General features: G+C 42.2%; 1 protein-coding gene across 1 annotated transcript in view; it reads right to left on the reverse strand.

The window, feature by feature from the left end:
• The window catches only part of PRPF4 (pre-mRNA processing factor 4), a 42,894-nt gene that overhangs the window by 15,681 nt on the left and 6,616 nt on the right, over positions 1-20,597 (reverse strand). The window contains exons 2-7 of the mRNA XM_040324324.1: positions 12,581-12,749; positions 8,088-8,274; positions 7,234-7,321; positions 6,822-6,901; positions 712-805; positions 511-605 (exon numbers count right to left, since the gene is read on the reverse strand). Coding sequence (XP_040180258.1) covers positions 511-605; positions 712-805; positions 6,822-6,901; positions 7,234-7,321; positions 8,088-8,274; positions 12,581-12,740 — 704 coding nt within the window. The 5' untranslated portion in view covers positions 12,741-12,749. The remainder of the gene's footprint in view (positions 1-510; positions 606-711; positions 806-6,821; positions 6,902-7,233; positions 7,322-8,087; positions 8,275-12,580; positions 12,750-20,597) is intronic.

Raw genomic sequence — 20,597 nt, forward strand, 5'->3', positions numbered from 1 at the left:
GACCTGACCGCCGTGGGTCACAGACAACTGGGGGGAAAGTATGTTTTGCAGGAAGGCACATTCTGAGGAGCATAATGTTAATCGTGACCAACACCGTAGACACTGGTGAAAAAACTGAGGCACTCCCCATGTGGGAGGGATTATATAGAGGGGACTTCCTGTCTTGATTATGCCAGTGTCCATCACCTAAAGGTGGCCTATAACCATGTAGTAATTACTGGCTCTGTGTCCCATGATGTACTGTAAAGAAAAATGGTTAGCTTTGATTTTAGTGCCTCTTTTAGCCCCCAATGGCAGCTTACATACCTCTAAAGAAAAAGGCCGAACAGCAAATCTAAACAAATATCAGATATACCTATTTTTGTATCGCATAGGACTTTCACATACATGGCTGCCAATACTAGTTGTAGCTCTTCTCTGCAAAGCTTGCAGTGTGTTTTTTTTTTTTTTAGAGGTTCTGTAAAGAATTGAACATTAGCCCTTCCACAGGACATTAGCATTTTCACTCACCAACATGCTGTAGCCAGAAGTTTAGAATTAGGACTAAAATGACAGAATGACAAAGGTCTGTCATCTCCAATTTGGCTGCAAAAGTTGTTAAGGGACTGTAATCGAAAAAAATAAAAAGTAGGTTAGCAAGTATTAAACACCTTACAACACAAGCTGCAATCATACTGATCAACTCTCCAACTCCAAATATCATTTGCTTACTCCGAGAGATTTGTGCAGCTCTTGTTTCTGAGAGGTCCTTGTGGATTCTGGGATATTCCGGTATTCTCGGGCAGCCTCCAGACGCTCCATCGCCCTAGAGAGAAAAGGATTACAAGAAAATGTATCACGTGAAGTACAATAAAGATTCTCATCACCAAATCTAGCTTGCTGTAGAGGAAACCTGTGCTAAAAATAAAATAAAAGCTGCAACTGCTGACCTCTCCTGGAAATGCAATTTTTCAGGTGCAAAAGCAGTGGCGTCAATAGGGGGTAGCTTCTGGGGCTATAGCTTAAAGTTTGGGGCCCATAGCCCCGAGTCTCTTACTGGGTTCAAGTCCTGCAGAAACGCATGGGAACAGTGTTCCTGTAATTTTCCCACCGAAGGAACGCCATTACAGTTAGATAGATAGGTCTATAATATTACCTGATTGGAACATACTCTATAGACCCTTGACATATATACTAAACATATGGTTGGCCTTCCTAGTACATATTTATACTACTTAAATATACACTTTTGTTGCAGCTGCAAATCATGTTGGACACCGAGGGACATCAAAGGTCACACTCTTTGGCTTCCATGTTATGCTTGCCCTCCATCTGTCCCCTGGTGGGTCTTTGCTGGTTCCTTCCCTTCAGCTCCCAGGATAGACACACCTTGGCGCCACCTGTTGGCTAAATGGCTTTTGAGACGTTGGCTCAGTCCATATGCGAGTATGGGATCCTTGTGTAAGGCCCCCCATATTTTCTGTATGGTATTTATTTTTATTTTTATGTCATATACCGTATATACTCGAGTAGAAGCCAAGTTTTTCAGCACATTTTTTTGTGCTGAAAATGTCCCCATAGCTTATACTCAAGTCATCGCTGTGCTTTCCCCATCTGCGACCTTATTATCTCTAGTGCTGCGATATATTCAGTCTACTCAGCAGCGGTGCAATGCACCAACGCCCCGCATCCTCTTCGTCTGTGATAGGCTGGAAACTGAGTCAGTGTTTCGTCATGGAGGAGGAGGGGCGTTGGTACTCTGCATAGCCGCCGAGTAGACCGAGTATATCACAGCGCTGGAGATGAGTCAATAAGCGTTCCCAGTTTTTTTGTGGCAAAAGTAGGTGCCTCGGCTTATACTCAAGTACATACAGTATTTCACATTGACATTTTTATTCTGTAAATACACTGCATTTACATCTACTCATGAAGAAGTGAGCAGCGACTTGCGAAACGTGTTGAGTTATATAATGCCTGTGTATTACTGTACAACAACAATTCAAAGTATATATGCATGTGGTCGCTTGGTAATATTGTGTTTGATCACTGGCAGGTGGTTTGACACCTCTGTTCATGCATCTCCAGAACGATGAACGTTATAGAATTTTAATAAAAACTCATAAACCATGTTTACTTTGTATACTCTCATTGAGGGGGGGGTTCTCCCCTCCCTCTCCTCCAACAGCTGCTGTAACAAAGTCCCACCTCCTAGACACCGGCGGGGCGGGCGGGGGTTGGGGGAGGACTCTCTGGGACCCTGATGTAAAGCGTATAACTTTCTCTACTTTGCCGCTATGGGCTCCGGATCTTTTGTAGACCTAGCAACGCCCCTGTGTAAAAGTATTACAATTTATTTGCAACTAGGCAATTAGTGTTTCCAGCAGATGGTGCCTCATATATTTATCTCAATACAGGGGGTGGCCTTGAAATATAGCTAGCCCCCCCACACCTTTTAATCCCTCCATAGTAAAAAGTTGGAGGTGCAACGTGAACCAAGCACTGAGGTTTTCATGTAATCATTTATTCTACCAGAGCTTTCGCCAACTGTTCTGTACTTCCCAGATTACATAAGGACAAGCAGACTAACCCAGACACTATTACCTACTGTATGTAAGCATTAACTATGCAGCTCACTTTTTTGCTCCCTTTAGGTCTGTTAAAAACACTACTGAAAGGGTTTTGGCCAAAAATCCCTGTTGATAATGCCAGAAATTCAGTGAGCTCACCACTTCCTGTGCTCTGCTTGTCCTGACTTTTTATGAGTTCCAATTCTTCTGTATGTTACGCAGAACGGAAAAGTCGGATGTGGTCTGTAGTCCCAGCACACTTCCTATCCTAGGGTTACAGTGCAGCTGCTCTATAGATACAGAACTAAAAGTGAGTGTGTTGTCACCATAGGACAGGAAATGTGTTGCCGACAGGAACACCAGGTAAGATTAAAGTAAAAACTAATGCCTTTTCCAGCATGATGGAGCACCTTGGCCCAAGGCAAAAGAGATAACCAAGTGTCTTGAACTTTAGGGTCCATGGCCAGGAAACTCCCCAGACCTTAATCCCATTGAGAACTTGTGGCCAGTCCTCAAGAGGTGAGGTTATTGTCAATAAAAGTCTTTGACACTTATGAAGTGCTTGGAATTTTACTTCAGTATACCAAAGTAACATCTGCCAAAAAGATCTTAACACTCTAATGCAGCAGACTGTGAAAATTAATATTTATGTCAAAACCACACGTATGGACTGAATACAAACAGTGCAGCGCTAGAACCAAAGTATGATTATATTTGCAAAAGGCATATGTGAAATTCCACTAAAAAAGTGTCCAAAAATTGCTGTGGAAAAAGCACTCTGAATGAAAAAGTCCCTCCAGCCTTGGATATTTTGATTGGCGACACCCATCCTATCCTACCTTTTTCATTCTGAGTGCTCTTTCCACAGCAATTTTTGAACACTTTTAGTGAAATTTCACATATTTTTGCATATATAATTATACTTTGGTTCTAGCGCTGCATGGTTTGTATTCATATATTATACGTCAGGTGTCTGGACTTTGTGCACAGTTGTTTTTTTTTATTCATTTCATGTATTTTTCATTTATACACCATTTGCGCAGATATATAATTTTATATACACTCGTGGACTGGTAAGCTGCAATATATTACATATTTATTCTTATTTTTAGATAGGCTGTAACATTCTGCACACTCCAAGATACTTAAAAGAAACCTGAGTGGACAGAAATATTGGAAATGCAATTGACAGAGTTTTTTTTTTATGGTGCAGGCATAGTATATATACTGTATATCATGCTGTCAGTAACAGAGCCTTTAAGTTACAAGGTAGGGCCTCCATGGATCGGACTTGTTTTTCCAGCACATCCCAAAAATACTCGATTGGATTGATATCTAGAGAATTTGGAGGCCAAGCCAAAACCTCAATCTCCTTGTATTCCTCAAATTATTCTTGAATTCATTAGTCAAGCCACCTAATTCCATTGCTCTGTGGTCCAGTTTTGATGCTCATGTGGCCATTGTAAGCGCTTTTGGCTGTGTACACCAGTCAGTCTGGCACCCTGACCAGTCTGTGGCTATGCAACCAACGGCAATGCATCATGTGTTCTGACCCATCAGAACCAGCATTAACTTTTTCAGCAATTTGAGCTACAGTAGTTCTTCTGATGGATCAGACTACACAGGCCAGCCTTCGCTTCCCCACATGCATCAATAAGTCTTGGCTGCCCATGACCCTGTTGCCGGTTTTAATTCCTTAGACCACTTTTGCTGGGGTCTGGCCAATGCAGACCGGGAACATGCCAAAAATAAAATAAGAAATGCAGTTTTGGAGAAGCTCTGACCCAGTTGTCTAGCCATTTCAATTTGGCAGTAGCACTACAGCTGTGGCCAAGAGTTTTCAGAGTGACACAAAAAGTCTGCTGCTTCAGTTTTTATGATGGAAATTTGATTATACTCCAGAATGAGTGAGCAGGTGAATTGTATTTAATTGCAAAGTCCCTCTTTGCCATGAAAATTAACTTAATCCCATAAAAAACATTTCTACTGCATTTGTGAAGAAGGCTCTGGGTCACACAAGATAGTCCAGCAAGCGGCAGGACCGTCTCCTATATTTGATTCAGCTGCAGGATCGGGACACCACCATCGGGACACCACCAGTGCAGAGCTTGCTCAGGAATGACAGCAGGCACGTGTGAATCCATCTACACGCACAGTGAGGAGAAGGCTTTTGGAGGATGGCCTGGTGTCAGGAAGGGCAGCAAAGAAGCCACTTCTCTCCACGAAAAACATCAGGGACAGACTGATATTCTGCAAAAGGTACAAGGATTGGACTGATGAGGACTGGGGTAAAGTAATTTTATCTGACGAATCCCCTTTTCCATTGTTTGGAGCATCCAGAAAAAAACCTTGTCCAGAGAAAAAAAAGCGAGCGCTACCATCAGTCCTGTATCATGCCAACAGTAAAGCAACCTGAGACCATTCATGTGTGGGGTTGCTTCTCAGCCAAAGGAGTGGGCTCACTCACAATTTTGCCGAAGAACACAGCCATGAAGAATGGTACAAAAACATCCTCCGAGAGCAACTATTCCCAACCAGCCAAGAACAGTTTGGTGACGAACAATGCCTTTTCCAGCATGATGGAGCACCTTGGCCCAAGGCAAATAAGATAACCAAGTGTCTTGGGGGGGGAAGGTTGGGAACACGTTGAACTCCATGGCCAGGAAACTCCCCAGACCTTAATCCCATTGAGAACTTGTGGTCAGTCCTCAAGAGATGGGGTTTATTGTCAAAATGACACTTATGAAATGCTTGGAATTTTACTTCAGTATACCAAAGTAACATCTGCCAAAAAGATCTAAACACTCTAATGCAGCAGACTGTGAAAATTAATATTTATGTCAAAACTTTTGACCACGGCTGTACACGCAGTAATAAGTTGCAAGTGTGTCCCATTACTTGTGAATGAACAAAGGGATATCTACAGAAGTCTTCAAGCACAGTAGTGTAATGAAACGCTCAGCTGCATTAAGACATTTGAATGGTGTGAACGTTTCAAAGATGGGCGTACGTCTGTCAGCGACTATCCTGGCTGTGGTGGTACCCAGCCCACAGCAGTCATTCCTGTGAGCGTTCAGCGAGTGGAACACCAGATCCTGGATAACCAACGCGTAACCTGTCATGAAATTGCACAAGAGACTAATCTTCCTGATGATGAAGTGAAGCTGGCGGTCCTAGTATGGTTCTGGTGTACTGACAAATCTTTCTATGCCAAAGATTTCCAGGCATTAAACACTGGGATAAGTGTATAAAAGTGTAAAAAATAAATGCAGCTTCCACTCCCAGTTTGACCTGAACGTCCCTCGTATACATACAACGATCATCCATAACATGAAGTGAAAAACATTGAATAACTCGTTACAATGGCATCTGAAAATTTCTGGGATATACTAAGCAGCAAGTAAACATATTGTCCATGAAGTTGATGCGTTAAAAGCAAAAAATAAAAAATAAATGGGCGTCGCAGTTTGTGGTTTATAGGGCTGTGTAGCCGCAGACCGGTCAGGGTGCCTATGCTGACCCGTGTGCACAGCAAAAAGCACCTACAATGAGCATCGGAACTGGATCACAGAGCAATGGAAAAAGGTTGCCTGGTCTGATGAATCGCATTTATTTTACATCATGTGGCTGGTTGGGCGAGTGTGCGCATCTTTTTACCTGGGGAAGAGATACCACCAGGATGCAGTGTGGGGAGAAGGCAAGCAGATGGGGGCCTTAGGCAATGTGATTCTGGGAAACCTTGGGTTCCGACATTCATATGTATGTTACTTGACACGTACCACCTACCTGAACATTGTTGCTGATCACGTACACCCCTAATTGAAACCCTATTCCCTGATGGTAGTGCCTCCTTTCAGGAGAATAATGCACCCTACCACACTGTAAAAATAGTTCAAGATGAGGAACACAACAACGTTGAGTTGTTGACTTTAAATTCTCCAGATATCAGTGCCAACAAGCATCTGTGGGATGTGCTGGATTAACAAGTAGGATTGATGGAGGTCACACCTTAGAGGGCTTAAAGGTTCTGCTACTGTCAGCTTGGTGCCTGATACCACAGCATAGTGACTAATCCACAAATCTCTACATTTTGTACTATAAAAATGTGTAACAGAAAAAATGGAAAACGCACATGAAAAATTAAATACTGTAATAACAACTGAGAATCTACTATACTTTCTCTTTAGTAGGCTGCAGTTTTATTCACAACTCAAGCGATATTTAACAATATAAGGTGAGAATTGCAGCTCCTGGAAGTATCAAAAACATACATACCGCGGAAGGGAGTATTGTGCAATCCACAGACGGGCGACTTTCAGGGTGGTAGGGCCCTCGTGATACCATGTCTTCTGATACTAAAAAAGGAAAAAACATGCATGTGAATTGACAAAGCGACCATTACACAATGGGGTTGATTTCCTAAAAGCAAATCCACTGTGCACTACAAGTGCATTCACTGTAGATCTGAGGGGAAGATCTGAAATAAGGGGAAGCTCTGCTGATTTCTGTCATCCAATCAAGTGAAAGCTAAAATGCTGGTTTTTATATTCCTTGAATGTCCCCCTCAAATCTACAGTGACTGCACTTCCAAATGCACTTGCAGTGCACAGTGGATTTGCCTTTAGTAAATAAACCCCAAAGACTCGCACCTACAAAGCATCAGATTGCCTTTTTTTTTTTATTGTACCTCTTCACTTGATGCCTTGGACTTCTCGTCTTCTTTCTTAGTCTTTTTTAAAGCGTCTGTGCCAACAATAGAAAGAACGTTCCGCAACCTGAGGATGCAGAAACACAAACGCTGCAGGAGTCATGAAAAACATTGATCAAAGTATACCAAAGTGTGAGTATAGCCTCAATTATTATTATTTAGTAATTGAATAAAATAGTACCATCATCCATGAAGATTATAGAGAAAAGGCCTAGGCCTTTTCTCTATTGATCAAAGTATAGCTGCTTAAGCCAAATATATACCCCCCCCCCCCCCCAACAGCTCCCTAAAGTGGATGTAAACCCGGTTCATGAAATTTGAGATGGGCACATATCTGCAGTATTTTGTTATCTCTTTTCAATGAGCCAAGTCCCATAGTCTGATAACTAAAGAAAATTTCTCTGACACTTTAGACAAAAGCAGCCTGAATTTTCAGTCTGGGGTGGTTGCTAAAATAGATTAGCAGGGAGCAGGTCCTATCACAAAACATCTCTGAGTGTCTCTGCCTATGATGAGAGGGGATGTGTGCATTTCCTCCAATCAGCAATGTTAGCTATCTTGGCTATACGTATGCCCAGACATCACACTCTGAACCAGGAAGAGAAAATCTAACACCATCTCAAATTTCTAAACTGTATATAAATGTGAAGACAGCAGATATACATGTAAAACCAATGTAGGGAGATTTGGTTCATCCCTGTGTATCATCTAAGGCTGTTTATTTCACTGGGTGTATGGAGGGTTTACATCCACTTTAAGCTACAAAGGCAGCAGACGAAGGATAAACATGCCACAGCTGTGATGCTTTGAAAAAATGATATAGCTGTCCTCACCTTTCTCTCCTCTCGGCTGGGCCTTCTCCAAAGAGGGTGATTGGTTCCCCAAGTGCTCTCAGACCGGCCTTCACCTCAGAGTCATCAGTGGACACATTAATCTGTCTGGCCCGCTTCCTCCTCTCAAACTCAGCCAGAACCTCCGCCTGCCTCTCACTGATGTGCTCATCTATGTCAAATGACTCTCCTAAGAAAAAAAGAGATGTGGGAATTCAGAGACACAGAAGGAAAAAAGTAGTATCAGTATAAACCTAAAAGGTTGTGTAGGCTAGCTACAAAAAAGGCCAACATTATAGCCAGACATATGTCAGTGCTTATTCCTACACTGTTGACACAGCACACTCCATCTACCACAACTTAATGGGTAAAATAAACAGATCGCTGTACTAACACATGCGATGTTAGTACAACAATCTACCCTGCTATGCTATTAAAGGGATATTATAGTTGTTTTTTTTTTTTGCTGTTCAATCAGACACAGAGTCGTGTCTTGGCCCCATCCCCTCTCTCTACTCATTGGCTCACTAACAGCAGCGGGAACTTTGGTGCCGCGTTTCTGTCTCAGCCAATAAGGGAGAGTCCCGGAAAGCCGAGATTCTCATGCAAAATCGCTGGATTGAGATGGGGCTCAGGTAAGTATTAGGGGTGCTGAAGGGGGCTTCTGCACACAGAAAGTTTTTATCTTAATGCATAGAATGCATTAAGATAAAAAAAAAACTTCTGACTTTAGAACCACTTTAAGTTCTGACGGGGACCTCCCCCCTGACCAGGACACACTGATCAGCACTGGCAGCAGATCAGATGCAGGTTTTTCCAGCATGAATGCTCGGAAAAATCTGTCTGACAGGGAGCTGTACACAAGGGCCAAAAGTTGGCCAGTTCCTTCTGAACCAGTCATTTTTGTTTGATTTACAGTCCATGTTTACCCGGCGTAAGGAAAGAAGTAAGCCTTGCAAAAGGCAACAGTGAGCTATTCTAGCAACAAATGGCATGCAGCCGGTTTATTCTGAGCTGCTCCCTTCACCTCCTCCCCTGCAGGGCACTCCAGCAAAATGTAATATGAAGTAGAAAGTTTGGTTTTTGCCAAGACTATTTTACCATATTTACCACTCCATAATCATTCTTGTCGTTTTGTGTTTTCCCACGGCCGTGGTCAGGGTAGGCTACTGTGCTTGTAGCCTTAGAGTACACAAGATTAAAATGGATACCCCTAAGGTACCATAAGGCTAGTTGAGGTTAAAGTGATTGTAAAGTCTTGCTTTTTTTTTAAAAAAACTTTATACTTACCTGCTCTATGCAGTGGTTTTGCATAGGGCAGCCTGGATCCTCCTCTTTTTGGGTCTCTCTTCGCTGCTCCTGGCCCCTCCATCCTGTTGAGTGCCCCCACAGCAAGCAGCTTGCTATGGGAGCACCTGAGCCAAGCTGCAGCTTTGTGTGTCCATTTAGACACGGAGCTGCCGTTCGGCCCCACCCACTCTCGCACTCTGACTCTGATTGACAGCCGCGGGAGCCAATGGCACCGCTGCTGTGTCTCAGCCAAACAGGGGGGGAGAGTCCCGGGTAGCCAAGGGACTCGAGGACATCGCTGGACCGAGAGGGGGCTCAGGTAAGTATTAGGGGGTTCTGCCACACACAGAAGATTTTTTATTTTAACCACTGGCCAACATGCCGCTGTCATTGTACTGCGGTAGGTTGGCTCTCTTGGGCAAATCTTAGCTGTATGTCGGCCCTTTAACCAGTTCCCGACCTCCTCATGTACATTTACGTCGGCAGAATGGCACGGACAGGCACAATCACGTACCTGTATGTCCTCTGCTAGACGTGGGTGGGGGGTCCGATCGGGACCCCCCCCCGGTACAAAAAAAAAAAAAAAATGCAAAAAAAAACTATCCCCTATTTTGTAAACGCTATAAATTTTGCGCAAACCAACCGATAAACGATTATTGCCATTTTTTTTACCAAAAATAGGTAGAAGAATACGTATCGGCCTAAACTGAGGAAAAATTCTTTTTTTATATATGTTTTTGGGGGATATTTATTACAGCAAAAAGTAAAAAATATTGCATTTTTTTAAAAATTGTCGCTCTATTTTTGTTTATAGCGCAAAAAATAAAAACCGCAGAGGTGATCAAATACCACCAAAAGAAAGCTCTATTTGTGGGGAAAAAAGGACGCCAATTTTGTTTGGGAGCCACGTCGCACGATCGCGCAATTGTCTGTTAAAGCGACGCAGTCCCGAACTGTAAAAACCCCTTGGGTCTTTAGCCAGCATATTGGTCCGGGGCTTAAGTGGTTAAATAGCCTTAGTAGGAACACATGCCCACCTCGTGACGAAGGCGCTGATGAACGTGTCTAGCGGCCGTGACACGTCTCTAAGAGAGAGCGATATCGGGGGGATCCGTCAATGTAAACAGACAGATCCCCTGTTCTGTCAGGGAGAGGAGAAAGATTTGCGGTTTCTAGTGAATAGAAACAGCGATGTCTTTCTACTCCCAGTCACTACACTGCCCATACAGGAGACACCTCCCTAGGACACACTTAACCCCTAAATTGCCCAATAGTGTTAACCCCTTCCCTGCCAGTGACATTTATACAGTAATCAGTGGCTATTTTTAGCTCTGATCACTGTATAATTGTCAATGGTCCCAAAAAATGTGTCAAAAGTGTCCGATCTGTCCGCTGCAATAGCCCAGTCATGATAAAAATTGCAGATCGCCATTACTAGTAAAAATAATAATAAAAATGCCATAAATCTATCCCTTATTTTGTGGACGCTATAACTTTTGTGAAACCAATCAAAGTACACTTACTTACTTACATATAAGAATACATATTGGCCTAAACTGATGAATACATTTTTTTTAAATGTTTGTGGATATTTATTATAGCATAAAGTAAAAAAAAAAAAAATTATTTCCCCAAATTTACGCTCTTTTTTTGTTTATAGCGCAAAAAAATTAAAACCGCAGAGGTGATTAAATACCACCAAAAAAAGGACGTTATATTTGTTTGGGTACAACGTTGCATGACCGCAATTGTCAGTTAAAGCAACGCAGTGCCGTACTGCAAAAGATTGCCTGGCCATCATAGGAGTGCGCACAGGGTGTGCCAGGTGTGCCCAGGCACACCCTAATCACTCCCTGCAGTGCAGATTCCCACTGCTGCCCTGTGTCCCCTCCCACAGCATGGCTGCTGCAGTGGGCACACATAGATGATATTTCAGGATGAGTGGGGGGAAGGGGTAATGTCATTTACCGCCCCCCTTCCCCTTCTGAATGAACACAGTGAGAGATCGGTACTGTGTCTTTGAGCTTTCAGATGCACACCCTAATGCAACAGGCTGTGCACACCTATGCTGGCCATTAAGGGGGCAAATCTTTCCAGGGCTGAAGTGGTTAATGAATAGAATGCATTAAGATTAGGGTTGTCCCGATACCACTTTTTTAAGACCGAGTACGAGTTCCGATACTTTTTTTCAAGTACTCGCCGATACCGAATACCGATCCGTTTTTTTAATCTCATGTGACAGCGGCACATGTGTCAGTAGTTTTCTTTTTTTTATCTTTAACAATTTGTTTTTAATTTTTTACAATATTTTTTTATAATGATTTCTTTTTTTTTTAAGGGGGGGTGTGGACCTTGTTAGTGTGTTTATTTTATTTTTTTCTACAATATCTTTTTTATTCTTTTTTTTTTCTGCCCTGTTGGGGGGCTTTGGTGAGATATCAGGGGTCTTAACAGACCTCTGACATCTCCCCTTTGAGACAGAGAAAGGGACTAGGGACACATGTTCCCCAGTCCCTTTCTCAGCAGCATCAGCTGCACTGAAAATGAATGGAGTGAAGACAGTGTCTTCTCTTCATTCATAAACAAACATTGTAATCACAGTTTACGATGTTTCAGTTATGTGAATGGACCGAGTCAGTGATTACAGGCTCCTACCCCGCTTTCCATCCTGACAGTTCCAGGGGGTGGAGGAGGAGCACGGAAGGGGAGAGAAACACGGCGGGATACACGGAGGAATACACGGCGGGAATACACGGAGGAATACACTATATAGCGGTGATTGGTGCCTGTAACTTCCCCATGCACTGATCACCCCTGACAGTACAAGTATCGGGTGAAGCATCAGGAGCATTTGCCCGAGTACAAGTACTCAGGCAAATGTTTGGTATCGGTCCCGATACCGATACTAGTATCGGTATCGGTACAACCCTAATTAAGATACAAAAAAACTTCTGCCTTTACAACTCCTTTAATTACCACCTTGGCTGGAGGTGGCATGTCCCCACAATAAGCAGAAAGCCAATGGCTCAGTCAACTCACTAGCTCCAGTCCATAACACAAAAATTCCAGCACCTAGTGAACTGATGTTTTAAAACATTTTCTATTTTGTCTGTTGGAAACCATCAGTGTATTATAATTCTCAGGATTAGTCACTGTATGCAGTACATTTACTGTCAAGAAACCATCCATGGGATCCATCTCCTCACCAAACCCGACGTTAATGTTCCCAGCATCGATCCCAGCTCTTACTGACGTCCTTCCTACTGACGATTCTCCCTTATGAAGACGCTCTCTCTCCTTTTCTGCCAAACTGCCATAGAAGATACGGGACTTCTTCACCGCTGGGACACCTTCGTCGTCTGACATTTTTTAAGCCTGTGGATATAAATCGTGAAACTGTATAAGGAAAGTACTTCTGAGGCTAATAGATCTGCGATAAAGCTAAAACTTTGCTACAAACATAGAACTTTACATTCGCTGATTCTCTTAGGACATATCTGCATGGAGTTTGTACAGTTTTTGTTGGTTTGTGTTGGAGCCAGGGATGTATTCTGGCCTAGGCCGACAAGGCCCAGGCCTAGGGCGGCACTTTGCGGGGGGCGGCCGGCCGGTTGCGATTTTGCTGGGACTGGCAAGAGGGCCTGTTGGCCATTATTCATTACTATTCCCAGGGACGGAGCCATTAGGAAGTGCCTAACCTGCTATTCTCTAGGCCTTATTGACCGCCACAATGTCCCTCTCTGTCCTTTTCCCACGGCATCCTTTTCCCATGGCGTCCCTCTGTCCTCTTCCCACGGCAACCCTCTGTCCTTCTCCCAGGGCGTCCCTCTGTCCTTCTCCCACGAATATGACAGGGCGGGTCTTAAAGAAGAAGGGGTGTGGCTTTGACAGGAAGGGGTAGGTCATATTTAAATTAGGGGGTGCGCAAGTTTATTCAGGCCTAGGGCAGCACAAAACCTAAATACACCTCTGGTTGGAGCTTCTTTCTATACTCAACATGTGATTATTCTGCTTTGAACCGATTTAGACCTTGAATGTGTGATAATCATAGACAAGCGTTTCCCCAAATCCTCAGGCATGGATCAAGGCGTTTCCCCAGCAAACTACTCTCTGCTGTAGGATGTGCTGTGATTGGTGGCAAGCAAGTTAAATGTTTGCTGCTAGAGCTTCTCCTGAACCAGACAAAACAAAGCCAATGCAAACAAGGTTATCATTACCACCAGAAGGGAAAATACTTTTTTTTAGGGTGCCATTCACTAGCATTCAAATTTCTCCAGTGTATTCAAAACTACTATAAAAAAATTTACTCTAGGAGCCAGCTAAAAAAAAGTTAAGAACTTGTTTCTGTTCAGCCAACAAATCTTACGGGTAGAACATGTAACATAGACCCGAAGGTGAACTTATCGTTTTAACCCATTTTCTGCCAAAGACATTTGTGTTTTTTTGCACATTTAAAAAAATATATTTTTAGTCCTGAATATTACATAAACCCCCCAAAACATAATACAATATATTTTCTTAAAGCAGACACCCTAGAGAATAAAATAGTGGTAATTCCAATTGCTTATTTCACAGAATAGTACCGCAAAGGTCTAGGAAACACATAATTTCAAGAAAAAAACTGATGTTGCCGGACCCCCCCCCCCCCCCACCCCCATTTTACTTTCCTGACCCCTCGAAAATCCCGCGCTCGGTCCCGAGATCATCTTCGCCACTCAGCCTGGCTGCTGATTGGCTAGAGCGGATGGATTGAGAGCAGCGCAGCCATTGGCTGGCGCTGCTGTCAATCACATCCAGTGACGCGGCATGATGAGGGGCGGGGCCGAGTGATACAGTGAGCAGCTATGGCCGCTCGCTGTATCACGGGAGCGCGCCCGCACGGACTCACCGCCATGCGAGCTCTCTCGCATGACTGTGGTGAGTACTTGCGGGGAGGACCAGAGACAGCCGCCAAGGGACCCCAGAAGACGTGGATCGGGGCCACTCTGTGCAAAATGAACTGCACAGTGGAGGCAAGTATAAAATGTTTGTTATTTTAAAGGAAATTTTTTTTTCCTTTATTAACCCTTTAAACTTGCAGCCACCCATGAAATGGCGACAAACTTCCGTACGCTATATTTTCTGTAGGTGCCGCTTTAAAAGCCCCTATATGTCATCAGTTTAGCATTACGAAGGAGGTCTGGTGCTAGAATTATTGTTCTAATGCCGGCGTGTGCGGCGATATATAACAGGTTTATCGCAATTAACGTTTACAGGCATAGGCGTCCCAACATGTGTGTTTACGTTTGTATGCGTTTATGTGGTGATAAGGGCCTCTTTTTTTTTTTAGGGGGGAGATTTTATGTGCTTGGGTGTAACTCATTTTTTACAATTAAAACAAAAAGGTATTTATTTTATTACTTAACACCCCCCCCCCCCCCCATCACATAGGGAACAAAGTCCCCTGTATTATAGAATACAGAAACTAAACAGATGCAAACTAGGCAAGATAAAAAAAAAAAAAAGAGGGAAGTTACTAACAAATGGAACGAATGGGCCCCCTGTAGGCTAGCTACAAAAATTAGATGGTGGTCAGAAGATTCGGGCACCAAAATACCTGTGTTACTAAAGATCTGTCGACCATAAACCAGCAGATAAGCTAGGTGTGTATGTTTTTATATGCCGATAGGTCTCCCTGTTACCATCCTCATCGTGAGAGCAAAACAATCATCCACAAAAATAAATTTTTTGACAACTGAAGGTTTCCAAAACATCAGTCAGCCAGGGGGTCAACGCCCAAATTGTCATGTTTCTGCAAACATTATTCGTTACAACTATATTACCATGGCTAGGTTTTGAGTCAAATTATAATATCTGTCAGAAATGCCAAAAGCCAACGTTTCTAACAAAACGTCCCGAAACAATGTTTTGTTATCAGAGTTGGTAGAAGTCAAAAATACAGTATCTGTCATGTTTTTAGGACTGTTTCCCCCCACCACTTCCTGTATTACCACTGGGACAAGAAGTTAAAGTGATTGTAAAGTTTTTTTTTTTTACGAAAAACACAAACAAACATGTTAAACTTACCTCCTCTGTGCAGTTGGTTTTGTACAGAGCAGCCTGGATCCTCCTTTTCTCGGGTCCCTCTTTGCTGCTCCTATCAAGATGCCCCCACAGTCAGCAGCTTCCTATAGGGGCACTGGAACCAAGTCACAGCTATGCGTTTCCATTCAGACACATAGCCCTGACCCGCCCCCACTCTCCCGATTGGCTGACTGACCTTGATTGACAGCCGCAGGAGTCAATGGTGCCAATGTTGTGTCTCAGCCAATCAGGAGGAGTGTCCCGGACGGCTTAGACATTTGTGGACATCGCGCGCGCAAGAGAGAGATGGGGCTCAGGCAAGTCATTAGGGGGTGCTACATACAAAAGATGTCAGCAAACGTCACTGCTGATATCGGCCGCTCCACAGAGGAGACTGCAAGGTCCGATCAGGTTCACCTGAAAAACTGACAGGCGGACCTGTTCAGAAAACTCATATGAAAAGTGTAAAACAACCTAGAGATCCTGGTTGACACTTAGTACGGGATAAAGTTTTATACGCCCCTGGGGGCGCCTCTGGGGTCGGCCCTGCTCGCGCGGCCTCATACCGCCCCACCACCCCCTCCGCCCATACCTACCCCCCACCCGTTTCCTCTTCTTTTCCTCTTTTCTCTATTTCTCTCTACTTTAATAGCTCTTAGAAAACGGAAAATGAACCGGAAGGCTGGATCGTGGAGATCCGTGCAATAGGCCACCGTAATACCATGGAATGTTTTGAGAAACCCTTTATGTTTCCCATGTGATAGAAGATATTATGGCCTGTTTATATGTAGGTTAAATCTGATGTTGCCTGCCCGGCACAGGGCCTTTTTTTGTATCACATGTATGACTTGTACTTTGGTGGTCCCCGCGGACTGGCCTTTTTTGATGACAAATAAAAAAAAAAAAAAAAGTGTAAAACAAACAAATGTAGCGATAGTATATCAAGCACTCTCAAAAATAAAATTACACAAAATCTACAGAATTTTCCTGCATAGATTGCTAAGAAGTGTCTCTACGGAAATTTCAAAGGGACACAGTCTCAAAATAAAACACCTATGTAATCAGACCCAGATTAAAGCAGCCATTTTGCGACCCATGCAATATACTAGGGCATCGAATATGAACGTTTTCTATTTATCAATAGGTGCTTATGCAATAAATACTCCCCTTGAAAATACCAGCAGGGGCATACCTCAACCCTTATTTTCCAGGACTCTGTATCTGCAAAGGCAGACTGTCGAGTAAAATGGTACTTTGGAACGGACATGTTTTTTTTTCACGATTGGTCATCTTTAAAAAAAAATTACATGACACACAGGATAGCTTAGGCTTCTGTCCCAATTTTCCAATCAATATAAAAAGAGATATATATTGAAATATGAAAAGAGATTTTACATATTTAATGAGTATTGTGTGTAACGTCAAAAATTACATGCATGCAGAAGGTTTTATTTTACCATAATGCATTAAGGTAAAAAAAAAAACCTTCTGTCTTTTTAACCACTTTAAGAAGGGATTTGGAGGACAGATGTTCAAGCTGAAGCAACCAGTGGCTCTAATAGGAAATCGTCCATTCTACAGAGACCAGCCTCTAGAAAGAACCTGGCTCACCACTAATGCAGCATAAGCATTGCAGAGCTGCAGCTTTCTAATATTTGTCTAATACAGCACACTTACCACTTCAACATAAAAATACACTCAAATATAAATCAAAAGATAAGTAACACATGGTTTTGAAAAAAGTATTATATTAGAAAACATTCAAAGGATCTAAAAACGGTAATGAAACTAAAAAAACATTTGATATAGTTAACAAAAAAAAAATTTACATTAAAATGTACAACTTTCGAACTTGCATACACCAAATAGATGCAAATTATACATAATTAAACAACGTTTTTAACAGACATGGTGGTAACGAGTGAAGTGCTTTTCGTAATTAGGAAAAAAGGGTGCAATTGAAATAAAATGCTGAATTTTCAATTGATCCTCTTGACAAGCTGAGAAATTAAGATATTGAAATAAATATAAATACGCCTCATTTCCAGGATATAATTTGACTTCTTTTGACACATTGTACTTAGGTTTGTCACCATGTTTGGATAAACCTTCAGCTATAATTCCTGATTATGGTCTTGAAGGCTGCTACAAGGATTAGGGTCTAGAGTTTCTAGTGCTGAGGATTCCAGAAAGACATCCAAGTCCTCCTGGGGTGGTAAAAGCCTTTGGCATGGCTGCTGAATCTTTTTTTCTCTAGAGGAGATTGTTGATGGAGAACTAGTGAATACTTCTGGAGAAAAAGTAGAAACTTGATATGTAGGGTCGCTATTTAATTGTTCCCTACTGGGTGTTTGTTCATGAGTTACATGCAGGTCTTTCGTTGCTTTTTCAGACTCAGTCACGGTTTCAGGTTGACTCCGTGCTATTGTTTTCAGACTTGGTAGTTTGACCAGATTACACTGTATTCCAACCGAGTTATGAAAAGGTCTCAGCCTAACCTGAAAACTCCTATGCTTAGCACCCATTGATCGGTCAAATTGTACAGATTTGTGGACCTGTCCTGGAAAGTATCCCGTAACAGTTCCAATAGTTTTTATACTTCTCGGAGAACACAGCCTTTTTCTTTTTTGTGGCCTGGCTGAGGTTGACTCCTGAAGCTGTCCAGATGAGGGCATAAAATGCACGGTTTTTATTTCTGTAGTTATGAAATCACCCGACGTTTCATCTTCAGTTTTAATATGTATTTTAAGGGGTATGCCAGTTTTATTCTGCTCAATTCCCACCTCCATTTCTTGTTCGAGTGGTATATTAGTGGGTGGCACAGAATAAACTGTATGCAGTTGTGTAGCTAAAGCTGCATCTAAAGTTCCATCTTCAGATTTAATATGGGTGTGTGGCAGTTCAGAGAGGTTATGCTGGATGACACCTCCCACCAGGTCTTGTTTGGACAGTTGTACATTAGTCAGGGGAGCAATGTATACTGTATCCAATTCAGAAGTACTTGATATTTCATCTTCTGTTTTAATGCGAGTTTGAGATGCCATGACAGGTTCAGGTGCAGAAAGTCCCACCACCGTTTCTTGTTTGGGTGGTAGAGGAGCATTTGTTGGCATAGCAGGCACCCTATGCGACTCTGTAGTAAAAAGGCAACTTGACAATGTTTCATCCTTGGTTTAATTTCTATTTGAGAAGCCATACTATACTGACCACTTCCCACCACTGGTTGCCATATAGGCAATTGTACATCAGTTGGGGAACTGGTATCTCCTGTATGTAGTTCACTGGTTAAAGCAGCACTTGATTTTTTTGCTGGAGGTTGAATTGCTGCAGGTTTAGGAAACACTGTCGGAATAGCGTCTCTTTTCAAGAAAGTGCTGTATCCTCGCTTTTCGTAAGCATCACGGGTGAAATGAAGAGAACACATTCGATAATTTCCTCTTGCACTGGTAAAAACCTTTTCTGCAAGTTCTTCCAAGTCACCAAGGTCTTGATGCATCCGTTGCAGCCATTGCTTTATCAGCTTTTTTTCCTTTGGAAATGAGTGAAGCATTATGTCATAAGGCTTTGTTTTGGATGTGGTTGCACATCCTTTTACGATACACACTGGCATCCTAGCAGAAAAAGAAAACATGTAAGCTTTAAAAGCAGATTATTCTATAGAATACAATGAAAGACAGTTGGTGTAGAGTAAAAAAATTAAATAAAAATGTGTGCACGTGTATATAGTTATGATTATCGATGATAGTAATAATATGAATAATAGGACAGGGGAGTCAAACATTTTGCATTAGCTGTTCAACGTTGGTACTTCTCTTCTATCAATGTCCCCTTTTTCCTGGTTTCTCCTTTAGATGAAAACAAAATGTATTCCTAACACTGAAATACTTGCCATGCCCTGCTCAGCTGTACACCCCCTAATACTTTTTTATATATGTACAGATTGACAGGACAAGATCTGTACAGCTATAGGGAAATATTGGGGGTATAAAACAAACTCCGAAATAATAATAAAAGCACAAAAATCCAGATTATATTCTGATGCATCGGTGCCCTCCACCATGCAGGTGCTACAATTACAGCACACTTTTTCTGGTTCATTTGAGGTGAATAAAACCATACAAACCAAATCATTAATATTATACTAGAAATCATATTTATTAACTTTAAATACAAAATGTAATACATTTAGAATACACATATTATATAAACTGTATAAAAACACGTGTTAGTATTTCCAACCTAAACAAGATATTTGGGTGTTTACTATTATTTATAATATGAATATAACAACAATTTTTAGTGAAAGCATACCACCAGCATATTTAACTTGTGGCCCAGTGATCTGGTAGATCGCACTGCGCTGGCTTGGTGCAGTAGTGACCTGTCAATAATAAGTGCCGAGCCGCTTTAATGTCAGGACAGTGCATTGAGCCAACCAAACACTGCTATTATGCCAACTGGGAAACGCACTGTAACCCTACAAATGGTAGAAGATGAAAATACCAGACATGCACTTTAGACTGCTGGCTACATTGGCATAGATATGTGTGATTCTGGCTGCCCACAGGACTGCTGAAGAAAACCAATGCCATGATGAATAATGGGTCTTCTGGGAGGCTAAACTATGGTAAGGTATTAAATGCCATAGAAGTTGTTATATCTCGAGTCCTGCGTTTGCCGGACCTCCCTCTCTCTCATAATACGGGATACTGTTTCTGTATGCCTCTTGCTTACCAGTGTAGACAACTTTCGCAATTGTTTGTTTTCGATTCTACTACCACTGGTTTCTTATATGCCCCTAAGCCCCATGCCTCCATTTTCATGATGTATGTTACATATCCATTGTGAAAGCTTTGTACTAATGATTTTTCACTGCATCTTACATCGGTATCATATGTATATTGTATAACATACTTTATATTGGAGTATTCTTCATGTTTTTACTTATAACACCAATAAAAAAACTCAACAGAAAACCTCTGCTCACGATAATCTTATGTAGACTGTCACATTGCCACTAACATTCTACAATCACATTCGGGATATTTCACCCAAAAAATCACAGTAAATGGACTCCAACACTTACATACTTAACATTCCTATGCATTTTTATTAAAGTTCTATGGTCACAGCATACACTTTGATTTTACAACATCAGCA

This window comes from Rana temporaria, chromosome 9, assembly GCF_905171775.1.
Source record: "Rana temporaria chromosome 9, aRanTem1.1, whole genome shotgun sequence".
NCBI classification, from domain to species: domain Eukaryota; kingdom Metazoa; phylum Chordata; class Amphibia; order Anura; family Ranidae; genus Rana; species Rana temporaria.